General features: G+C 43.4%; 1 protein-coding gene across 1 annotated transcript in view; it reads right to left on the bottom strand.

Moving 5' to 3' along the window:
- The window catches only part of FBXL7 (F-box and leucine rich repeat protein 7), a 385,410-nt gene extending 367,109 nt beyond the window's left edge, over window positions 1-18,301 (bottom strand). The window contains exon 1 of the mRNA XM_010981975.3: window positions 17,750-18,301. Coding sequence (XP_010980277.2) covers window positions 17,750-17,786 — 37 coding nt within the window. The 5' untranslated portion in view covers window positions 17,787-18,301. The remainder of the gene's footprint in view (window positions 1-17,749) is intronic.
- Window positions 18,302-19,055: the final 754 nt, after the last annotated feature.

Raw genomic sequence — 19,055 nt, 5'->3', positions numbered from 1 at the left:
ACTCCGAGAAAAGACTGTGTTAGAAAGGAGACAGATGCCACGGGAAACAGCCATCTGAAACATGTAGCTGAGGCTCTGAATACAATTATGAGAAACAAATAAACCAAACTGGGCAGATTGCCCAGAGACAACAGTCAAATGTAAACTTTGGAGAGAGACAGAAATGAAGGGAGGGTATAGGGACCAGAGGGGGCCGGCAGAGGGGATGAGGGCAAGTGAGGAGGGGGAACCGAGGATGAGGGAGAGGGAGGGGGAGAGAGAGGTGGAGGGAAAATAAGCCACCTAGAGTAGGACAAATAATACAATGGCCATGAAGAGGCAAACCAAACAGAAGTGATTGGCCCAAAGTCCTGAGGGTACTCGCAACAGCCCTCATTCAAGCACTCAGGTGAGGGATTTACATAGACAGGTTGTACTTGGTTTTTGCCCCAGGGTGAGTTTATTAGTAATCGGAATTGTATGCTCCTGTCTCCATTGTTGGACAAACTTTAACAGCAATGAAAACAGTATTTTCTAATCGCTATTAAAAGGTGAATCCAAATCTTCCCTCAGCACAAAGCAAGTTATCATTGTTTCAAGATTTAACGTATTCGGATACAAAGCAGTAACAAATAGAGGGGAATACACCAGCCCATCACCCCTTAGCCTGCAAGCACCTGCAGAGAGGAGGCTCCCTCTTGCACGCAAATTTGGGTGTTTCTCTTTTTCTTCCTTTTTCCAGTAAGAAAGGGGCATCGCACTCAGCCTGTCCTTTAGGACTTGAAACTGCGAAACTTAAGTGCTGCAACAGTTTTAAATTAAATGATATTATCCAAAGAGGAGGGGACTCTGTGTGCTCAGAATAAACAGCTAAAATTTTTATTTCCCAAAGTGAAAGTGTTTAAAACTGTAGTTTATAAACGTTGCCCAGACGTACAATGTAGAATAATAGACTAAGAGCTAGACTAGGACACAGCGTCTGATTCCAACTCTGCCTTAAATCAGTTAAATAATTATCATGGTAATAACAATCATAGAGCATCCTATTTAACCTACTCTAAGCTCCACTGCCACCCCAACTGCCCATTTAACACCTTCACCTTACAACAAATATTACCTTAAAATCACTGTGGCACATTGTAATTTTGTGAAAACTTCTAGTCATACATCCCAAGTTCAAGAAGGCAGCAGCCCCAATGCATCTCAGACTTGATGAAATGCAGGTTATAGTAAATCAAAATGTAGCATTTGGGGAGGTGGGTATACCCACCTCAGTGGTAGAGTGAATGAATGCCTAGCATACATGAGGTCCTGGGTTCAATCCCCAGCACCTCCTTAAAAATAAATAAACCTAATTACTGCCCCCCCAAAAAAAACCAAACAAGCAAAAAAACAGTCAAACCAAAAACCCAAAAACAAAAAGTAGCATTGGTCATTATGTATGTGCTAGGCACTATAACTTTCTCTCTACTAACTTAATCCACTCCCTGACAACGTGGAGGGAAGAATGGCTATTGACTCCATTTGCCAGATGCAGAAATTGAGGCACAGTGACATTAAGAAGCTTGCACAACATCCCATGACTAGTAACTGGCAGAGCCAGTGTGAAACTTAGGAAGTCTGGCATCCAGGTCTGTGCTCTTAGTCATCACGCTCCCTTTGTACCTCACAGGCAACTTTGCACAAGTCTTTTTCAAGTGACACCTTTTTCCATACCTGAGCTGCTTTTAAACCTCAAAGGAGTACACTGGACTAAGCCATCTCTAGAGTCTGATCTGGCTTTAACACGTGGGGTTCTCTGACATGAGAAAGAGCACATCACATCCCCCTGTAGGGCAGATACCATATCATTAAAGAAACAAAACGATCTCTAATTTAAATTATATTTCTCCAGTTTCTTTAAAAAGGATACTGCTTTTCTCTCCATTTACAGAAAAAAAAGAAAAGAAAAGAAAAAAAAGCTTATGGGACAAAACTGAGGTATTTTTGTTCTTGGTTAAATATCAGACATTTTAAATAAAGCAAATATTACCCTTCAGGAAACCTGATCACTACTTTTGTACCACCCTCTGTCTAATTCAGCTACATTTGTCAATCTCTGTCGTACTGGACATTGGCAGACAAACTAAATCCTAGCAAATAAACATGCCAGAACCTGACACACAGCATAGAACTTGATCTTATGACTTTTAAAATAGTAACAATAAAGTACATGTATACATTCACACCACACACACACACACACACGATTTGTGTGTATGAATGGTATTTTACATTGAAGTGAGAATTCTTCAAAAGATGGGATTTGCCCCACCAATTTTAGAACCATTAAAAAGTCAGTTACTCTAGGAAATGGCCCAGAAAACTACAAATCAGAATGTTACTCCCTATTAATACCAGGTCTGTCTTCAAATCACACAAACACCAGATTTCTCTACTTCAGAGGAAAGTCCAGATTTGCCATTATTTAAAAAAACAAACAAACAAACAAACAAAAAACACCTCAACCCTTTTTCCAATCCTTCGTGCAATTAGAACTCAAAAATGGAAACTTGACAAAAATATAAACCACATTCTAATTTCCCTCCATCAAGTACAGATCTAAAGGGATTGTCCAAAAGAGGGATAAACAGAGCAGAACTTAATGCTGCTCGTGTGACAACTTCTTCTAGCTATGGACAGGAATTTCCTGTTTTAAAAAATGAATTCCAAAAGCAATTTTTTTTTCCAATTTTTGAAGCTTCTGGCAGAATTTCCTCAAAGCCAATCCACCAGTTTACTGGGCCAAATCAGGAGAATTTCAAAATAGTGTGAAATAGCACGTGAGGTAGACACCAACTTAGCTCCCTTAAAAATGAAGTTCTAATGAGGTCACCCGTCTTGCAAGTAGTAGAACCCAGATTCTAACTCAGGCTGTTTGGTTCCAAAGCTGCTTAACCAGTAACCCCCTACTGTATGTATACTCTCCCGGCTTTCTCGCCAGACCCTGGATCCCAGAGGACAAGTGAATGTTTTGTTCACCGCTCTATCTCATGGGCAGGCCAAGCTGGGTGCTGACAGATAGAAGGAGATTAATAAGTATCTGCTGGCTAAACAGATTAATAAAGGAATTGAACGATTTAGATGAGCCAATGCTCAAATGTCAGTCCTTGAAAATTCTTTCAGATCCTGGGTGGTGATGACAAAAGGAGAAATGAAAGACAGAGTTAACTGTCCTGGCCTCAAGAACCAACTCAGGGAAACTCAGGTCAATCAGAACATTAAGATCTGTGAGCTAATGTGGCACCCAATCACCCAGACCAGAAGACAGAGTCTTTCTAGAATCTTCCATCTCACTCACCCCCTTTGGTCAATCCGTCACCAAGCCCATCCACCTTCTTTCCATTGCTGAAACCCATACCCTCTTCTTCAATCATTACGCTCCCACCATAATTCAAGTTTTCACCTGCCCTCCCTTGGCCGCTCTTCCTACTTTCACACATTCAAGGAATAGCTTCCCTCTGTCCCCATCAGATTCAAAACAGACTGAGGAAATAATAATAGAGTGGTAGACAGAGAGAAAAAGGGCTCCTTTATTTCTGGGAACTCTAGTTCAGAACCTGTAGCTTTAGGTCTATAGCCAAGTGGCAAGCATGAGACCAAAGCCGGTCCACTTACGGGCAGAAAGGCTTCTCCAGAGGGCAGCTCCCTTCTAAGGGGAAACAGAATGGAGTTCAGATCTCGACGTTATTCCTTCCGAATTTACCAACCAGGCACATACTAGAGGCCAGGAGTTGTATTAATGACTCTCCCTTCACAAGTAGAGTGATCCACACACCTGTCCAGCAGTCTCTCTAAATCTGTCCACAGGTGACTGCCTTTGGTAAAAAGCATTTGCCACTGGCGTGCCCTCCTGCCATCCACTGGGCTTCACGCCGCTTTCACAGCCATGCACCCTGCCTCCCTCTCCAGGTGTGAGCATCCTCTCCTTCCCTTGCAGCTGACCCACTGGTCCCTGCCTCCTGTCTCACCTTCTCTCATTCCCTCCTGAACAGCCATGCCTGGCAAGCCCTTACTCATTTCTCCAGACCCAGTTCAAGGCCACCTCGGTTAAGAAGTCCTTGTGAACATCCCTAGCTAAAGTTCACCATCGCTGGTCTGTCTCCCATCACATGCTTCAGTTTTGCCATATGTGGCTCTTTTAGTACTTTATTCTATTCCATTCACTGGACTGAAGGCCCCTAAATCAAGAATAATTTTTTCTATTTTTAACCTCCCCAATATCTAGCTCAGATTCTGATACACAGATACCTACAAAAACTTACTGGATTAGAGAGATGCTGGAAGCAAAATGCAAAGTAGGACATAAAAATTCCATACCAATAAACTGCCAGTGGATCAGAGGGAGGAAAGACCAAATTCAGTTGAAAGCACTGGACATACTTCCTCAAAATAAGGGGGGTTAGGCATTATAAACAAAGATATATCTAAAAGAAATCAAAGAAAATTTTATCTTAAAAAATTAACATTGAATTGGGCCTGAACTGTGCAGGTCTCAATGGGTAATCAATGGAAAAAACAGTACAAGATTTAAAACAAACAAACAAACAAAAAAACCCAGCATGACAAAAGACACAAATCTAGGAAAATAAAAAATATATTCGGAGAGCACTGAGGTTCCTAGTTTGGCCAGAGGCTGGAATACATACAGAAGCGAATCCTGAGAGAATGCCAGAGGGGAAATCTGTCTAAACAGACATAAAGCCTTGAGCACCAAATAAAATAAATTTCTACTTAATTTACGGACAATGGGAGTCAAAGAATATTTTCTAAAAGAGTAGTTGGTGAATTATGCCAAGAAAATTATACAAAAGCTGGATCCTTGTACTAGTGATAATAAACTAATAATTTGTTTTTCAATTACTTGCAAATTTCTCAGGATTGTAGTGAATCTGAGCTTATAACCATTTGATAATCTCAATGGAACATTATTTGAGCATAATAAAATGACTAATAAACTAGGATGATCATGAGACTAAATATTAATTTGTAGTCATTTTTCATTTTGCTTATGATTTTTTCAACCCACTCCTGCATGTTTCATCTGTCTAATGAATCTGCACTCAGCACTGGTCTATCATGTAATAACCCTTGCCAATTTCCCAATTCTCTTAATAGCCAGTAATGCAAAATGCTGATTTCAGGCAATAACAACTATAAGCATCTGTTTCTACTTCCCTGTTTCTTCTTCACTATTCAACGACCAACTCTGGTGAGCTTCAGAGATCACCCTTCAAAGAATAGTAGACAATCAGCAAAATAGAACCACGTAGAAACTGTTGAGCTGTCTGACTTCAATGCCAGAGCTGAGCAAACGGGATCAGACAGATAAATGGTCTCTAGACCCATCTGCAGTCAGTTCCGAGTTATAGCAGCGGAACAACTCTGAACAAACTCCAATACGGCTCTTCAAAAACGGCACCTGGAATTATAAGCCTGCTTTTGCTCTTTGCCAACTAGCTATGTAGTATCAGTCAAGTCACTTTTGTGCATGGGGCTTGATTTCCTAATTGATACAATGAAAAGATTAGACTAGGTCCTCAAGCAAAAGGCCCATTTAACTGTCAGCTAAAGGCTCCCTTTTAAGAACAGCCAAGATTCCCAGAAAGAAGATGATTTTCCCAGCAGTGGTATCCTGCCCTTGACCCCTGCCAGAATAGCATCCTAGTCCCACTTCTCTCTTGGCTCCCCTGTAAACAGTCTCTGATACGATTTGAAATGCAGGTATCGGAAAGTACCCTCAGGATCACACTAAGAAAAGGTGAAAGAACAGGCAAATTGGACAGAGATAGAATTCAGTCTGCAATGCAGCTGCCGTAGAGGACGCAGCCAATTCCACGGGGAGCTCTGGACCCAAGGTGGCCCTTCAGAGACGTCCCCAGTTATACCCCCACCTCAAAAAGTCATCGGATGGGGGCTGCTCCCTTGCCTTGGGTGAGAATCATTTCCAGAGAAGCAATGAGCTGTGAGCCATCAGCGGCCAAAACCCTGTGCAGCTGGGGGTATGAGAAGGTCAGTCCTGGAGGGCATAACTGGACAGAGAAGGAAAAGTCACTACATTCCTTTCAGATCTTCTGAAAGTAAGGAAGAAACGGGTGTAAAGCATGGTAAGTAAGAAATGGATTAAAAAGAAATGGCTGGACTCTGCATGATCTTTGCCAAATTGTTTCATTTCTTTGTGCCTCAACCTCTTTCACTGTCAGGTGATCTATGGCCATTTTCACCAGGAAAATAGCCCAGGTTCTATTGTATATTTAATTCTCGGTCAACCCTCAATGCCCTTTTGCTACCTACCCCAAAGCTTATGAATACTGCTAAGGAAAAACCCCAGCCAGATCAAAAATCTCCAGTAGCATTTGAAATTCATCTTCATGAACTGTGAAGAGATGATCAGTAGCAGCAAATTCAAATCTACGCACTACGGTGGACACACAGCAATCGCGAGATTAAATTAGATTTGCAGGCAGCCGCTTGGAGATTTTGACATTAGACCCAATACAATTACTCAGTTAGTTGTATCTTTATTACCCATGCTCCCCCTTGTGAGGCAATTTTCCTTATTGGAAGTAAAGCAACCCCAACCAAAGCATTTAAAAATGATCCCTTTCCTGTTTTTATTAGCCTGTATCAAAGAAATGACTATTTGAAGCACAACCTAGGGGAGGGAATTGGCTTTTGATTGCTCAGTTCATGTTGTTATGGCTTCAGGAATGGAGAAGGACTCCCCAAGGAAATACTGTCTCTCAAAACAAGCTTGCAGGGATAATCAACAGGAGAGGTCTTTGGGAGAGATGGAAAAGAGAGAAAATTATTAAAATATAATTAAATAAGCAAAGTGGATGCAAAATAAAATGTGAAAAGTAAGCTGTTCCGGACAGAAATGCCATGTCCTGAAATGTATTTTCATGGCAGTCTGCACAGTATACATTGTCGAAATGGGGCTACATAAATCTTTCCAACCAACAGAGCAGCTGTTGAGCTACAAAATCAAAAACTAAAAGACGAAAAGGAGTATGTGAATGCTGCCTATGAATCCGAATTTACTCTCTGGCTCCTCAACACAAATGTCAACCAGGCTCAGTGTCACGCAGCGTAAAATTCCCACCAATGAGATATCATACCCACTCACCTGAGCGGAACACCCATTCAGGTAAACAAATACCTACAGTTAGAGGTGGATATCACACCACAGAACCATTTCAAGGCCTTTGCTCAGAAAGTGCAGTCACCTCTATCGCAAGTTCCATCTCAGGAAGCTCACATATGGGACTGTTCACTTCTTCTTTAGTTTGATTCTTCTGGTGACCCTCTGCCTAACGCTGTGCCTCTAACAGATACCATATTATTAAAGAAACAAATGGCGCTTGAATTTTAATTGTATTTCTTACATTCCTTATAGGTTATATATTTCTCTCCATTTACAGGGAAAAAATATATGTTCAGAATAATGGATTTTGCTGAATTTATAGAAAAGGGTTATTTAAATATAGCCTCATGTACATGTACACATACACACATACATTACAGCTCAGTGTTTTTCTTCTTTTCTGAAATGGATTACTTCACTTCTGATTATAGTAAGAAGGGAAGTCAGAAGCAGAAGACGAACTAGAAACCATTCTAATCATACCAGACACATCTAATAACTTTTATCATTTGTATAATAAAAAGGAGAAAAATAGAAATGCAAAGCCCCCAGCATAAAGTAGATGAATCTATAAATTTAAAAGCATTCATAACCCTATAACCCCTTAACCCAGAGATCCCCAAAGGAATGACTGTTTAATTTAAATATCAATTTTTAAAATTTTTTTCTAGATTGATTTACTTAAATTGTCATATAAATCCAATTTCCAAATCATTGAATCAAATATTACCAAAAGTATATTTTGAATAAAAAATAGCCAGAAGCATTCTACTCAATACTTACTGAAAGCAGTTAAGCTGACAATACTGTAAATCAGTGAAGTTGAAAAGTCTGACGCAATTGTTTTCAGCAATGCTAAAAAATACATATTTCATTTTTCCTTAAATACACAAGCAAAGCTATTTTCATCCACAAGATGTAGACCTACATTGTTCAAAACAAAAGCCCAAGTTAGAACATCCTCAGAAAAAAACACACCCAGAGAAATTTTGTTTTAAGAGTAAAATATTGGCATCTAAGGAAAGTTCACTGAAAATATGAGAGGATTTTCATAGGCCTTTTTAGATCCAATAAAGATCATGGCTACAAAATCATCTTCATGTATTTGTTTAACAAAAATGTATTAAGGACCTACTACCTGAGCAGGGTTATAGTCATGTCAGGGTGAGAATGTGGTTGGATAAGCAATGAAAAAATACAAAGGAACAAGAAATAGAAAAAAAAAAAAACAAACAAAAACAAAAACTACCAGACATTAAACCAGAGGATAATGAGGGGAAAGTAAAGCAACCGAAGACTACATGACAGGGTGGATTTCTTTTACATCAGATCAACTCATCCTAAAGGGCGTGTCCAGACCTAAACACCTCGAAAGACCTGAACAGTGTTGGTTCTTCAACAGCGAAAGATACAAGAAGACAGACGGGAATCAGGACTCTCGTGGTGCTGAGCGTCCCCAATTTTAGAGTTGATTCTCTGATCTTCCCAGAAGTAAAATAACCTTCCCTAAGCATCCCGAGCAGACATTTTCGGAGAGAAACACCCTCACAGCCCCGGTTGAGCTTTATAGCAAGTACATTCTAATTAGTAATGTCATCTTGTCCTGAACATTTATCTAATAATTCATGGTGCATCCTCAGTATCATGATCTTACCCCTGCAAGGCTGCTCCCCTGGGCCACCGCACAGCTCCCCGGTCTGAGATGAGCAAGAGGGAGCTGGCTTCTCTCCTACTAAAGCTGCAAAAGCAATGAAAGGAAAGATGCTTGCAGACCTCACTTTCATCCTTGGGTGCAAGCAATTTAAAATACTGGCAAGGAGGCCTGGTGATAATACCCTAGCCTGATTCTGTTCTTTTTTATTCTTGGAGCACTTTAAGGAAAATGATATTATAATGGAAAGTGTAATAAATTTAGTCAGAATGACCCCATCTATTCTCGACTGTAAAATCAAGGCAAGTCATTTAAGCTGCCAGGGCCTCAGTTTCCTCACCTATAAACTGGGGACACCCCTCCCACAGTCCTTGTGATGATAAATAAGATAAATTTTTGAAAGGCTGTATAGTTCCCAGAGTACTTCACAGACATACTCACGGAGAAGTCTTCCGGGGGGCTGGCAAAGAGAGCAAATACAAATACATATTGCAATAATTCCCTATATTCGTGGCTGTTTCAAATCTATACTTTTGAAACCAGAGGGAAATATAAGCTATAACTTATAAACTATTTAGGGAGGAAGGAACATGTGTGCACCTCTTTTGGTCCTCTGTTAGCTTCCGTTTGTGAGCAGGTGGGCTATCCCAGGTAAAAGGCTATCCTGGCACCAAGGAAATTAAAAGTTCATGATGCTCTGGGGCACCTGAAGCGGGGACAGCCCCTCAGCTCTACTTCGTGCTCTAGAGATGCTACAGAATATGCTGATCATTTCACACGCTGCGGTTCTTACAGACACTGGTTAGCCTGCCAATTTGTCAGCAGATTGTTGCCTAATGAGCAGTTAATTGGTCCTTGGGAGAGCCAGGTAAAATGAGCTGAAAGTTTCCCCCCAAAAGTGTCTTTCATTTTTGCTCACCTAATCCATAACACTGTCACTTTCCTTTTTAACGGCTACTTTGCAATCACTGCGATTCTTTGAAATACACAAAGCTATCCAAAGATCGGGAAAGATTTTGGCTACAACTGAAATGACGAGGCAGGAGGGGGTCAGGGGCACAGCAGAGAGGGGCAGGGACGCCAGCATGGCCACAGGGACTGCAGGCGGGACCGGGCTGCTCACCAGCTGTGTGCCGTAGGCGGCACCAGCCTGCCCCTGAGTCTCTGTGTTGGCAACTGTAAAGTGGGATGATCTGTGCCCGCCTCCTGGCTGTCATGAACTTCAGGAATGAGTGTGTGCAACAAGCTCAGAGGGGCAAGTGGCACCTACTAATTGTTAGTTGCTATTACTGAAATGACCGAAAACATAATAAACTTGGCAATAGCCAAGCTTATTCTATTAGTAATTGTTTTTGTCCCATGAGCTAAGAGATTTGAAAGAGAAGAGAGCTGAGAAGAACACTGACCTGTGCTTACAGTAGAAGGCAATCAGTGCCCTACTCCCATTCTCTCTGAATTTCTCGACGCTCCCTGGTGGTCTAGTGGTTAGGATTCCATGCTCTCTCTCTCTCTCTGAATTTCTCCTCTTCTTCCCTGTCCTTGGACTTAACATTTTGGCTGCAACTGAAATGCACCCACCTCCGCCTCCATTCTCTACCCTGTCTCTTACCTGTCCCTCCTCCTCCTGGGGTCTGAGCCACCTCTGACAGCTAGAAAGTGTAAGACCTGGTCTTGGACTTGGACTTGGACTTAACCCAGACGCTCCTACGATCTGACTGGAGTCCTCCGTTGGGTCAAACGTTCAATTGCACATACAAGTAGCCTTTTCCTGACTTCCCCACCTTGCCAAAAAGTGGGTGACTCGCAGCCAGAAGGTCAATCCACAAGCAGAATAAGAAAAATTCCTGAAATTTTTCTCTAGAAATTTTGGTTCTCTTTCCACTGCTACATCTGCTTGGTAAATGCAGCAAAGGAATTTACCATAGAAAGGGTAGCAAACAAAAAAATGTTTTAATAACATTTCTGCACATTGCTCAAAGCTTCTAAAGTTACAATTATGAGTTCGGGCAGTGTTAACAACTGTTTTTCATTTTGTTCCTGGTTTGGAAGTTAAATAGTAATTGAGAGAATACACACATCGAATGCACAGCCTAAAAGATTTACGGCTCCAGACACCGTCTACACTTCTTCACCCAGGGACCAGGAAGAATGGTGACCTTGTGTTTATATCTCATGACTCAAGGCAATTCACAGAGGGTTAATGATTATTCACGTCAGAAGCTGTATGTCTTTAGGGTATGAACTAGCACATTTTAAAAGCATCAGCCTGCAGGGTCTCCTTCATTGCAGGCGTGGGGAGGACCCAGGATGGTCAGGTGCTTCTGCCCCTTCTCTGAAGCATTCCAAGGTCCCCACTCACAAATCCCACAGGAATCACTTTCCATGGAATAAACCATGTGAGGAATGGAACATGGAGGTTTTCGGGAACAATTAGGGAGAATCTCTTAACAAAATATTTAGTTTCTCCCAAGAGTGTAACCCACTCCTCCTTCAGTGTATCTGTTCTGTGGTTATCATTGTTGCTGTTTTAGAAACCATGTGCATCCTTTAGGTATTTGGGGAATTGCAGATATTTTCACTATTTAGAGAGCAGCTCCAGCCTTGTGCCCACGTCCCACTTATCACTTCCGCTCCCATTTAGCACCTTGGAGAATTTGGGTCCCTCGGTGAATCAGCTTGTTCTGCAATCACTGGCCTCCCTGCCTAGAGTCTCAGTTAGACGCTGAACTTCCTTACAGCAAGTCTCTATCTAAAGATTTAATACAGTGAGTAGCTGGGAAAAGAGGTCTAAATTTCTGTAACCAGAACCCCCCAAAATGCTATGTGCTGGCAAAGTTCAGCTGATACGGACTTTTGTCACCACGTCACCGAACTTCCAGTCTGGCTCACGCACAGCAGATGTGATGCTGAGCACAAGGTTGTCAGAGTTCCTTGAGAAAGATGCCATCTTTGTGCGGTTCTAGTCAATTTGTCGCTTCTGACAAGACATCACTAACCAATGATGCCAAGGAAAAGTCTTATAAATAAAGTTAAAGCATTTATTCAAGGCATTCAACACAAGCGCAATTCGGCGTCTTGCTTCAACTTTAGTAGATCTACGTGTTTCAGGGTAACAGTAAAAGTAACTAACACTATAGGTAGAATCCACAGCCATTACTGCACTGAAAGTGGGACACATCATTTATGAAATCCCAACTTTTGGTGCAGGAGGTTATGTCCCACCGAAGGCAGGGAAATAAATAAAATCAGTAGATTTCCCAGTTAATGTCTAAACATATCTACACAGATAAAAGCACATACATGTAACAGAGAATGAGCATTAACATAAAGACAGTGAGGGGGTTACTTTTTAACAATTACAAGGAAATAAATATATTAAGGGGCGGGGAGAAGTAGCAATATGAGTTCGAACCAAACAATAACCCTTCATCAAACATAATCGCACATGACAGAATGTTTTCTAGGGAACTTCAGGTAGGGTCCTACAGTAGATCCATCAGTCAATGCAGAAATCTCTAGCACAACATCCTTTACTGTGGTCGCCTTTCCCCTGTGGGAGGACTCACTCTCTCACAAGGTAGCCTGTCTCAAATGTGGGCAGGTCCTTCCTCAGACTAAGCCAAATCTACCTATTGTCTAGTAACTTACATACATCTGTCTTTGCTCAGCATGCTGAAATTTAACCTTCATCAAGACAGCTCTTCAAATATTATTTTTTAAGATACTAAGTTTCTAAACTTCATTTATACTGTTTCATTATTCAAAGAATTTATTCACTCTAGATTTATTCACTGTCATCTATTTTAATACATTGCTAATGCCATCTTAAGATGCATGCATGATACCTAGAAGTTTCCACCAAAGAGCCAAGCCAAGGGATGTGAGTAGCTTCCAGAGACACTTGCAGATAAGGGCTAAGGGCAAAAGTAATTAACAACTACTCATAATCAACTCAGAATTCATTCTCCTTCAAAGGGCATAGTCAGTTGATTCCCAGGGAGAAAGAAAAGTTACCTCTCTTTTTTTCTCTTGTTTTAAACAGGCAAAAAGATTCTCCAAATCTTGGACCTGACCTCACTGTCAGACCAAAAATGGTATTTAGCTTCACTAACACTTTGATTGGAGCCAAACAGTGGAATCAGTATCATTTATCTTCTGATTTTTCATCAGAATGAAATTATTTCCTGGAGACAATAAACAAAGACCTACTTCTGTCTAAGAGTTACTGAGACATCTGGAGGGATCTTCAGGCAAATATTCACTTGCCCAGTAAGTTAGGCAACACCTACTGGTTGCAGCTTGAAGAATATGGCCTAGGCTCTCTCTCCCCTCCCTACAAAAGCAGTCACAAAATAGCTCATACAATATAACTGGATAAAATATGTTTGCAAAGACTCTAGGCAAAGAATACTGCCAGACTGACCCTTTTCCAGAAGGCTGACGATGTTACACTTGCATAAAATGATGCTGCCTGCCCTCCAGCACAAAAAGTATCCACTTTGGCACAAACAGTGGTTGAAAGTGACAGTCAACCTGCTACCTGAATCCTCAAGGGTTAGTCCCTCACTCTCTTTAAATCTCAATCTAAATGCCAACTTTCCAGTAAGGCCCAGAAAATGACTCTAATTAAAATTGCAACACCCTTCCTCCTCCCAACTCCCATCAGTCTTAATCTGACAATTTCCTTTAGGCAGAGATCTTAGCCCCATCAAACACGCCACACCCTCTCCTGAAGTCTGTGTGTATGCACACATGTTAACTGTTCCCCCCTCCCCTCCCTCCCAACACACATGCACACACACACACAGATGAAGATATGACTGGCAAGGACAGGACTGATGTATCTCAAGAATCTGGAAGAGTTCCTGGCGCAGAGTGGGAAATAAGAGTCAACATGTATCGGTTGAATGAATGAATACGTAACTCTGGACTTAGACAGACTTGGTCCTGAGTTCCAGTTCCAGCTATACCAGCTGTAAAAGACTTTGGGGAAATGATCATCCTCTCTGCACCTGGGTTTCCTTATTGGTAAAATGGAGACATAGGAATGCCTGTCCCATCACGGGGCTGTCGTAAGAATTACGAGAGTCAGTGTGCATGAAGGGTTTAGGATCCTACTTAGACAAAGTCAGCGCTCAATCAATGTTACCTGCCATCGTTATCACTACATCAAACTATGTTTCCCGAACTGGTGATAGATGTGTGAGGATTTATGCTCCCCAGCAACTTTCTCTCCCCATATCTGAAGAGCCCAGGTCTGAGAAGATGGAAAGGGACCCAGGGCGTTTGACAGAGCAGCAGAGCGACCAAGGGTCAAGCCTCATCAGGAAGCCCTCATCAGCTCCAATTCAACAACATGCAGGGTTTTACAAAGGAGCTGTTAACAGTGTGAGGATGACAGACTCAGCCCCGCTGCAGCAGAATAAACATAACAATGAAACCACTGAGTAAGTGAGGGTGAGGCTGGAAACCTTAAAAGGCAGGAAAAGCAGCTCCTCTCCTCCTACTTGAAGAGAGAGATTTGTTTATTTGGCTTAACTGGAGTCAAAGCTAATGGTTCTAATGGCTTTGAATCACCCCCAACTCATTCTCCAGATTTCTATGCATGGGCTGTAACTTACACTATATGAAAAAAGATAAAGAGAAAAGTCAGCCTTCCATAAAAGAATTTCCCAGAACATACTAATCATTTAGACATTCGCTTATGTTTCTAGAAAGCTAAGGATCAGGGATGGGATGGTAACTTTTTCCTGGAGCCAAAACTGAGTCTGCCTAAAGGCTGAAAATTAAATCATTAACTTGAATGTTCACTAAGTATTTAGGAAAACAAAACACTGGAAATGACCAATATTGATATACACATTCCTTCAATCTCAGGAGAAAAGCAGAGATTTCAGGACTGATTGAGTTAAGAGAAGAAGTGGGAATGAGTGAGGAAGACAGAGATGAGGGATAAAAGGGATGACAAAAGGAAGAGAGGAACTGACTGATTTGGGCACAATAAGAGTCTTAACTTCCTTATTTATCGTAACATATCTTCCCAAGGCTAGTCTCTGTTAAGTGGTCCATTCAGGCATTATAAGAACAAAATAAAATGAATGATAACATGATCAAGGATTACATCAGGACAAATAACGCCAATAAAAAATTTCCCTACTCACTCTAGACAAGAAAGACCTCAAGATTTGGGGGCAATTGAGCAAGGTCACAGTGGCTAAGCTGAAGCTGGAATCAAATTTCCAGACTCCCAAATCAACAGAAGAACTGCCTTAAGTTTTAATATAATATGCATGTGATAAACGATTCAGATTCTGCATTTCCAACAAGCTCCCAGGTAATACTGATGCCCCTGGTCCTGGGATTACAGAGAAGCAGGAAGCTTCTGTCCCCTTGCACCTGCTAAGGTAAGTTTTGGGAATAATTTTTTTTTTAATTAAAAAGATATTTTCCAGGAGCAGGAGAAAGTGAGATTACCGATCAAACACTATAGTTTTAAAAGTTCTAATAATTCACAACAATATGTATAAAATTTAACTGTCATTTGCATGGTGGTGTCAATTCCACTAGTAAATAAAATATATTTAAGGTGCAGAGCTTTAAAGCATACACCAATGTTTCATAGTTGAGGGATCGCTCACTGAGCAATGCTGTGGATATACACTCTATTGATAATTTCTCCCTTATGTTTGAAATATACCACACCTAAATTGCACTAAATCTATAAAACTGTCTTAATTTCCAGTCTCTTTTGATAACAGAAATCCTGTGTCTAGGAGTTGCTTTCAGTTTCTTTGAAATTTGACATTTTAGATAAGAAAGATGACACTAACACACCTAATACCAACAGGCTTCTGTGCATAGTTTCTGCCACCCGACAGCACAGTGTAACAAAGCTGACCATATGCAATCACACACATATCATGATCATATAATATATTACATATATTATATAATAATGACATATATTAGGAGAGGTCAAGTGTAACTAGGAGGAGAAAAGATTTTTGAAAAGCTCTTGTTATTTCTATTTCTCTATTCCCTGCCCCCACCTGTTACACAGGAATCTCCATGCATTTCAAGAAAGCTGATTAATGTTGAACACAATGTATCCCTCCAGCCAAAAGTCAGTTACCTCCCAAAACTTCCTATTGGTCGCCTTGAATCAGCTGAGCCCAAGAGGTTTTCCCTATGAAAAGTCCACAGTGTATCTAAATCCGATCCCAGTAAAATTTCACTTTGGCTGAAGTGAAAACGCAGAGGTAGCATTTACGGATAACAGCTGGAGAACATTAGTTCTCTGTCTCTCCTTTTCTCTCCCAAGGGTTGAAAACTCTGCTGTTCAGACAGGAAGTCGTCATACACCACACACGGTACAACAGGAGACGGCTGGGATAGGAGGACAAGGTGCAGAGGATTAGGAAGAGTGTGAGGGGCTTTGTTGGAGAACACAGAGCAGAGGCTCTGTGTTCCTCCTGGGGTGTCCGTCCCCACCTCCCCAACCAGTGTTGAAGTATCATAATGTATGCACACTCAGAACTGACAAGCACACACCTCACTCCCTGAAAGCTTTTTAATAACTCAGAGTAAGAAGGCTTAATCTCTCATTTTTCCACAAATTTTTAAAACATTAACTTCAAGACGTTTTTGGGGGGTGGCCAAGATTCTCCAATAATCTTTTCTGGCAAAATTTCACGTCTGCTATCTAAAAAGACAACCTTTTAACTTCTTCTAAATGAAATTGTCAGACGAAAAAACTCTCTCATATAACTACCCAGGAAAGATATATATATTTCATATATACGTGGAATTCAAAACATGATGATCTAGAAAAGAATGATTTAAACAAAAGGTTCTTGTGGATACGGTTTTTTAGGGTCGGTTTCTGCTGTAATTTCACAAAGCTGCTGAGAAGGAACACAGACACAAACAACGGGAGAGGCATCCACATTCTGCGGCCACAGCTCAAAGTTTTGCACAGGGTGATAGGAGTTTCCCTACCACCACATGCTGAATAGCCATTCTGCATTCCTACCAGTCTGCAGGCGCTGGACCCCGTTTCTAACCGCCGGTCCTCTGGGGGCGGGCTGTAAAAACCGACCCTGTCTCTTGCACTCCTCTCCAGCCAAGTTCACGAAAGACAAACCTTCCTAACTTTTGAACTGCGGGAAATGCCTTTGCCGTATGCATATCAGGGGCATGCCGTTAATCAACTGGGTTACAACACTAAGGTTTTATGCAAAGAGGGGGAGGAGGGGCGAGGGAGAAGCCAACCCACACATCCATCATCCTTTAGCAGTGGGTGGAGTTTAAAGTTTCCCCAACTTCCAAGTTCCCACTTGACAGGCAATATTTCTGTGCAATTTCCAGCCCCACGTAACAGATGGTCCTTTGCCCGTTTCCAGCCCCGAGAGGGCCCAGACAAAGCCCCCAGCCACCCCTCGCCTTGCACGACCATAGGTGGTCAGCTTCACGAAGCTGTCAGCTCGGGGGCAGGGAGCAGAGAATGGAAACTTAACTTCTTCCAGAAGTTTTTCCTGCTACAGGAAAGTCCAGGGGACTGGTGCACAAAGGCCTGGGAAAGTTTTCACTGCGTTGTTTTTGAAAAACGTCTTCCGCCATCTGCCAAACCATCACCCTAAACCCCAGATGCTCAGGGAAGGAAAGTTGGGGCACATGGGTTCAGACACACGGCAGAAATGCGACTCGAGCCGTCCTAAAGACAACCTGAGAAGTTGCTTAGAGACCCCCGCGGTGGGACAGCATCCTCGGGGCGCCGGAGCGGGCAGTGCCAAAGGGGAAGGTGACGGCCCAGATCGGGTGCCCAAACAGGGGTGCGCCTCGGCAGCGTGCGAGAACCTTCCTTCCCAGATGGGAGGGCGAGGGGAAGGGAGGGGGACGCGACTCGGGAGTGTTAGGACGGGCGGCCCACTCACCCTCACTGCCGTACTGTTTGCCATTGTTCGCGCCCATCCTGCCGCCGTCATGCCCGCCGTCTCCCGGGACACTCCATAGCTGGGGCGCACCGCCTGTGCGCTCCGCCAGAGGAAAGCCCGCCCGACGGGACCGTTAGCTGCGCATACCCCACGCTCCGGGACCGATCTCCGACCGGGGGCGGCCCCTGCACTCGGGTGGGTGGGGGCTCTCCGTCCCCTCCGGGCACCCCCGATGGCGCCGGGTGGGGCCGGGAGCGGCCGCCGCCCTTAGAATCCGCCTTCGGGGCCAGCGGGCGCTGCGCCGCGGAGAGCCCGCGCCCCGGGGCCGCCCAGAGGCTCGCCGCGCCGCCGCCGCCGGGTCCCCATCCGCCCGCCCCGATCCCCCGGAGGTGGGCGCTGAGCCGCGCGGGCGGCCGAGGCTCCCGGGCTCCGCTGCCTCCTCCGGGCGCCCCTGCGCACCCGCGGCTTCCCCGGGGAGGGAGCGCGGCGGCCACTTGTTGCGGGCGCCCAGAGCCAGCAGAGACTCGCGGCCCGGCGCCGCTCGCCCACGGGCCGGACTTTTGTTAGCGCCAGGCGCCTCCTCTCGCCGCCCAGCGTCAATCACAGCTGGAGCCCCGGGGAGGAAGGCCGGCCCGGAGATGCGCGGCCTTTTAAAGGGGCAGCGCGCCTTTTCGGGGCTCCGGCTCCCAAACCCAGCCTCGGCGCAGGCCCTGCGCGCCACCAGCGAACCGCTTTGAGCGGAGGAACGTGTCCTTGGTTCTGTTTTACTATTGTTCTTTTATAGGCTGAGCCCCTAATTAGTACGATGAGCTTCCAGGCGTCGTTTGAAATCCCTTGGGTTGGCCTGCAAATACGGCCTGTTTTAAGTGTGGGGACATTTAAAATTAACTTGCAACAGAGGCTGATTCTGCCGGACAATTTCAGGTACGTGTGCTGGCATCCTCCTGTGGCACCCACGTTAGGGAACTGTGGCTGGGAATGGAGGAGAGAGGGAGGGAAAAATTGAGGGGAACCTAGCAGGGAGTCACTGCAGAGCCAAAGACATTCCACGCCCCGGTGCGGGAGGTTTCCTGGCTCAGAACTTTTAAGAGCTTCCGAGCCAGGAAGTGTATTTTCTCCCCGTTTCTGATTTTTTTTTTTTCCTTGTGGTTGGCGTTACCCTTTGTTTAATACATTACAAACCTCTTTTGGAGATTTATGTGACACTTCTAGAGTCTTAAAATGGCCCTTTGGTGGTCCCTCCTTTAAATGGAAAAAGGAAATTCTTCTTAATGTTTTATTCTCTTTCCATATAAATACCTAGAAT

This window comes from Camelus dromedarius, chromosome 3, assembly GCF_036321535.1.
Source record: "Camelus dromedarius isolate mCamDro1 chromosome 3, mCamDro1.pat, whole genome shotgun sequence".
Classification (NCBI taxonomy): domain Eukaryota; kingdom Metazoa; phylum Chordata; class Mammalia; order Artiodactyla; family Camelidae; genus Camelus; species Camelus dromedarius.
This window is presented reverse-complemented; position numbering and strand designations above follow the sequence as displayed.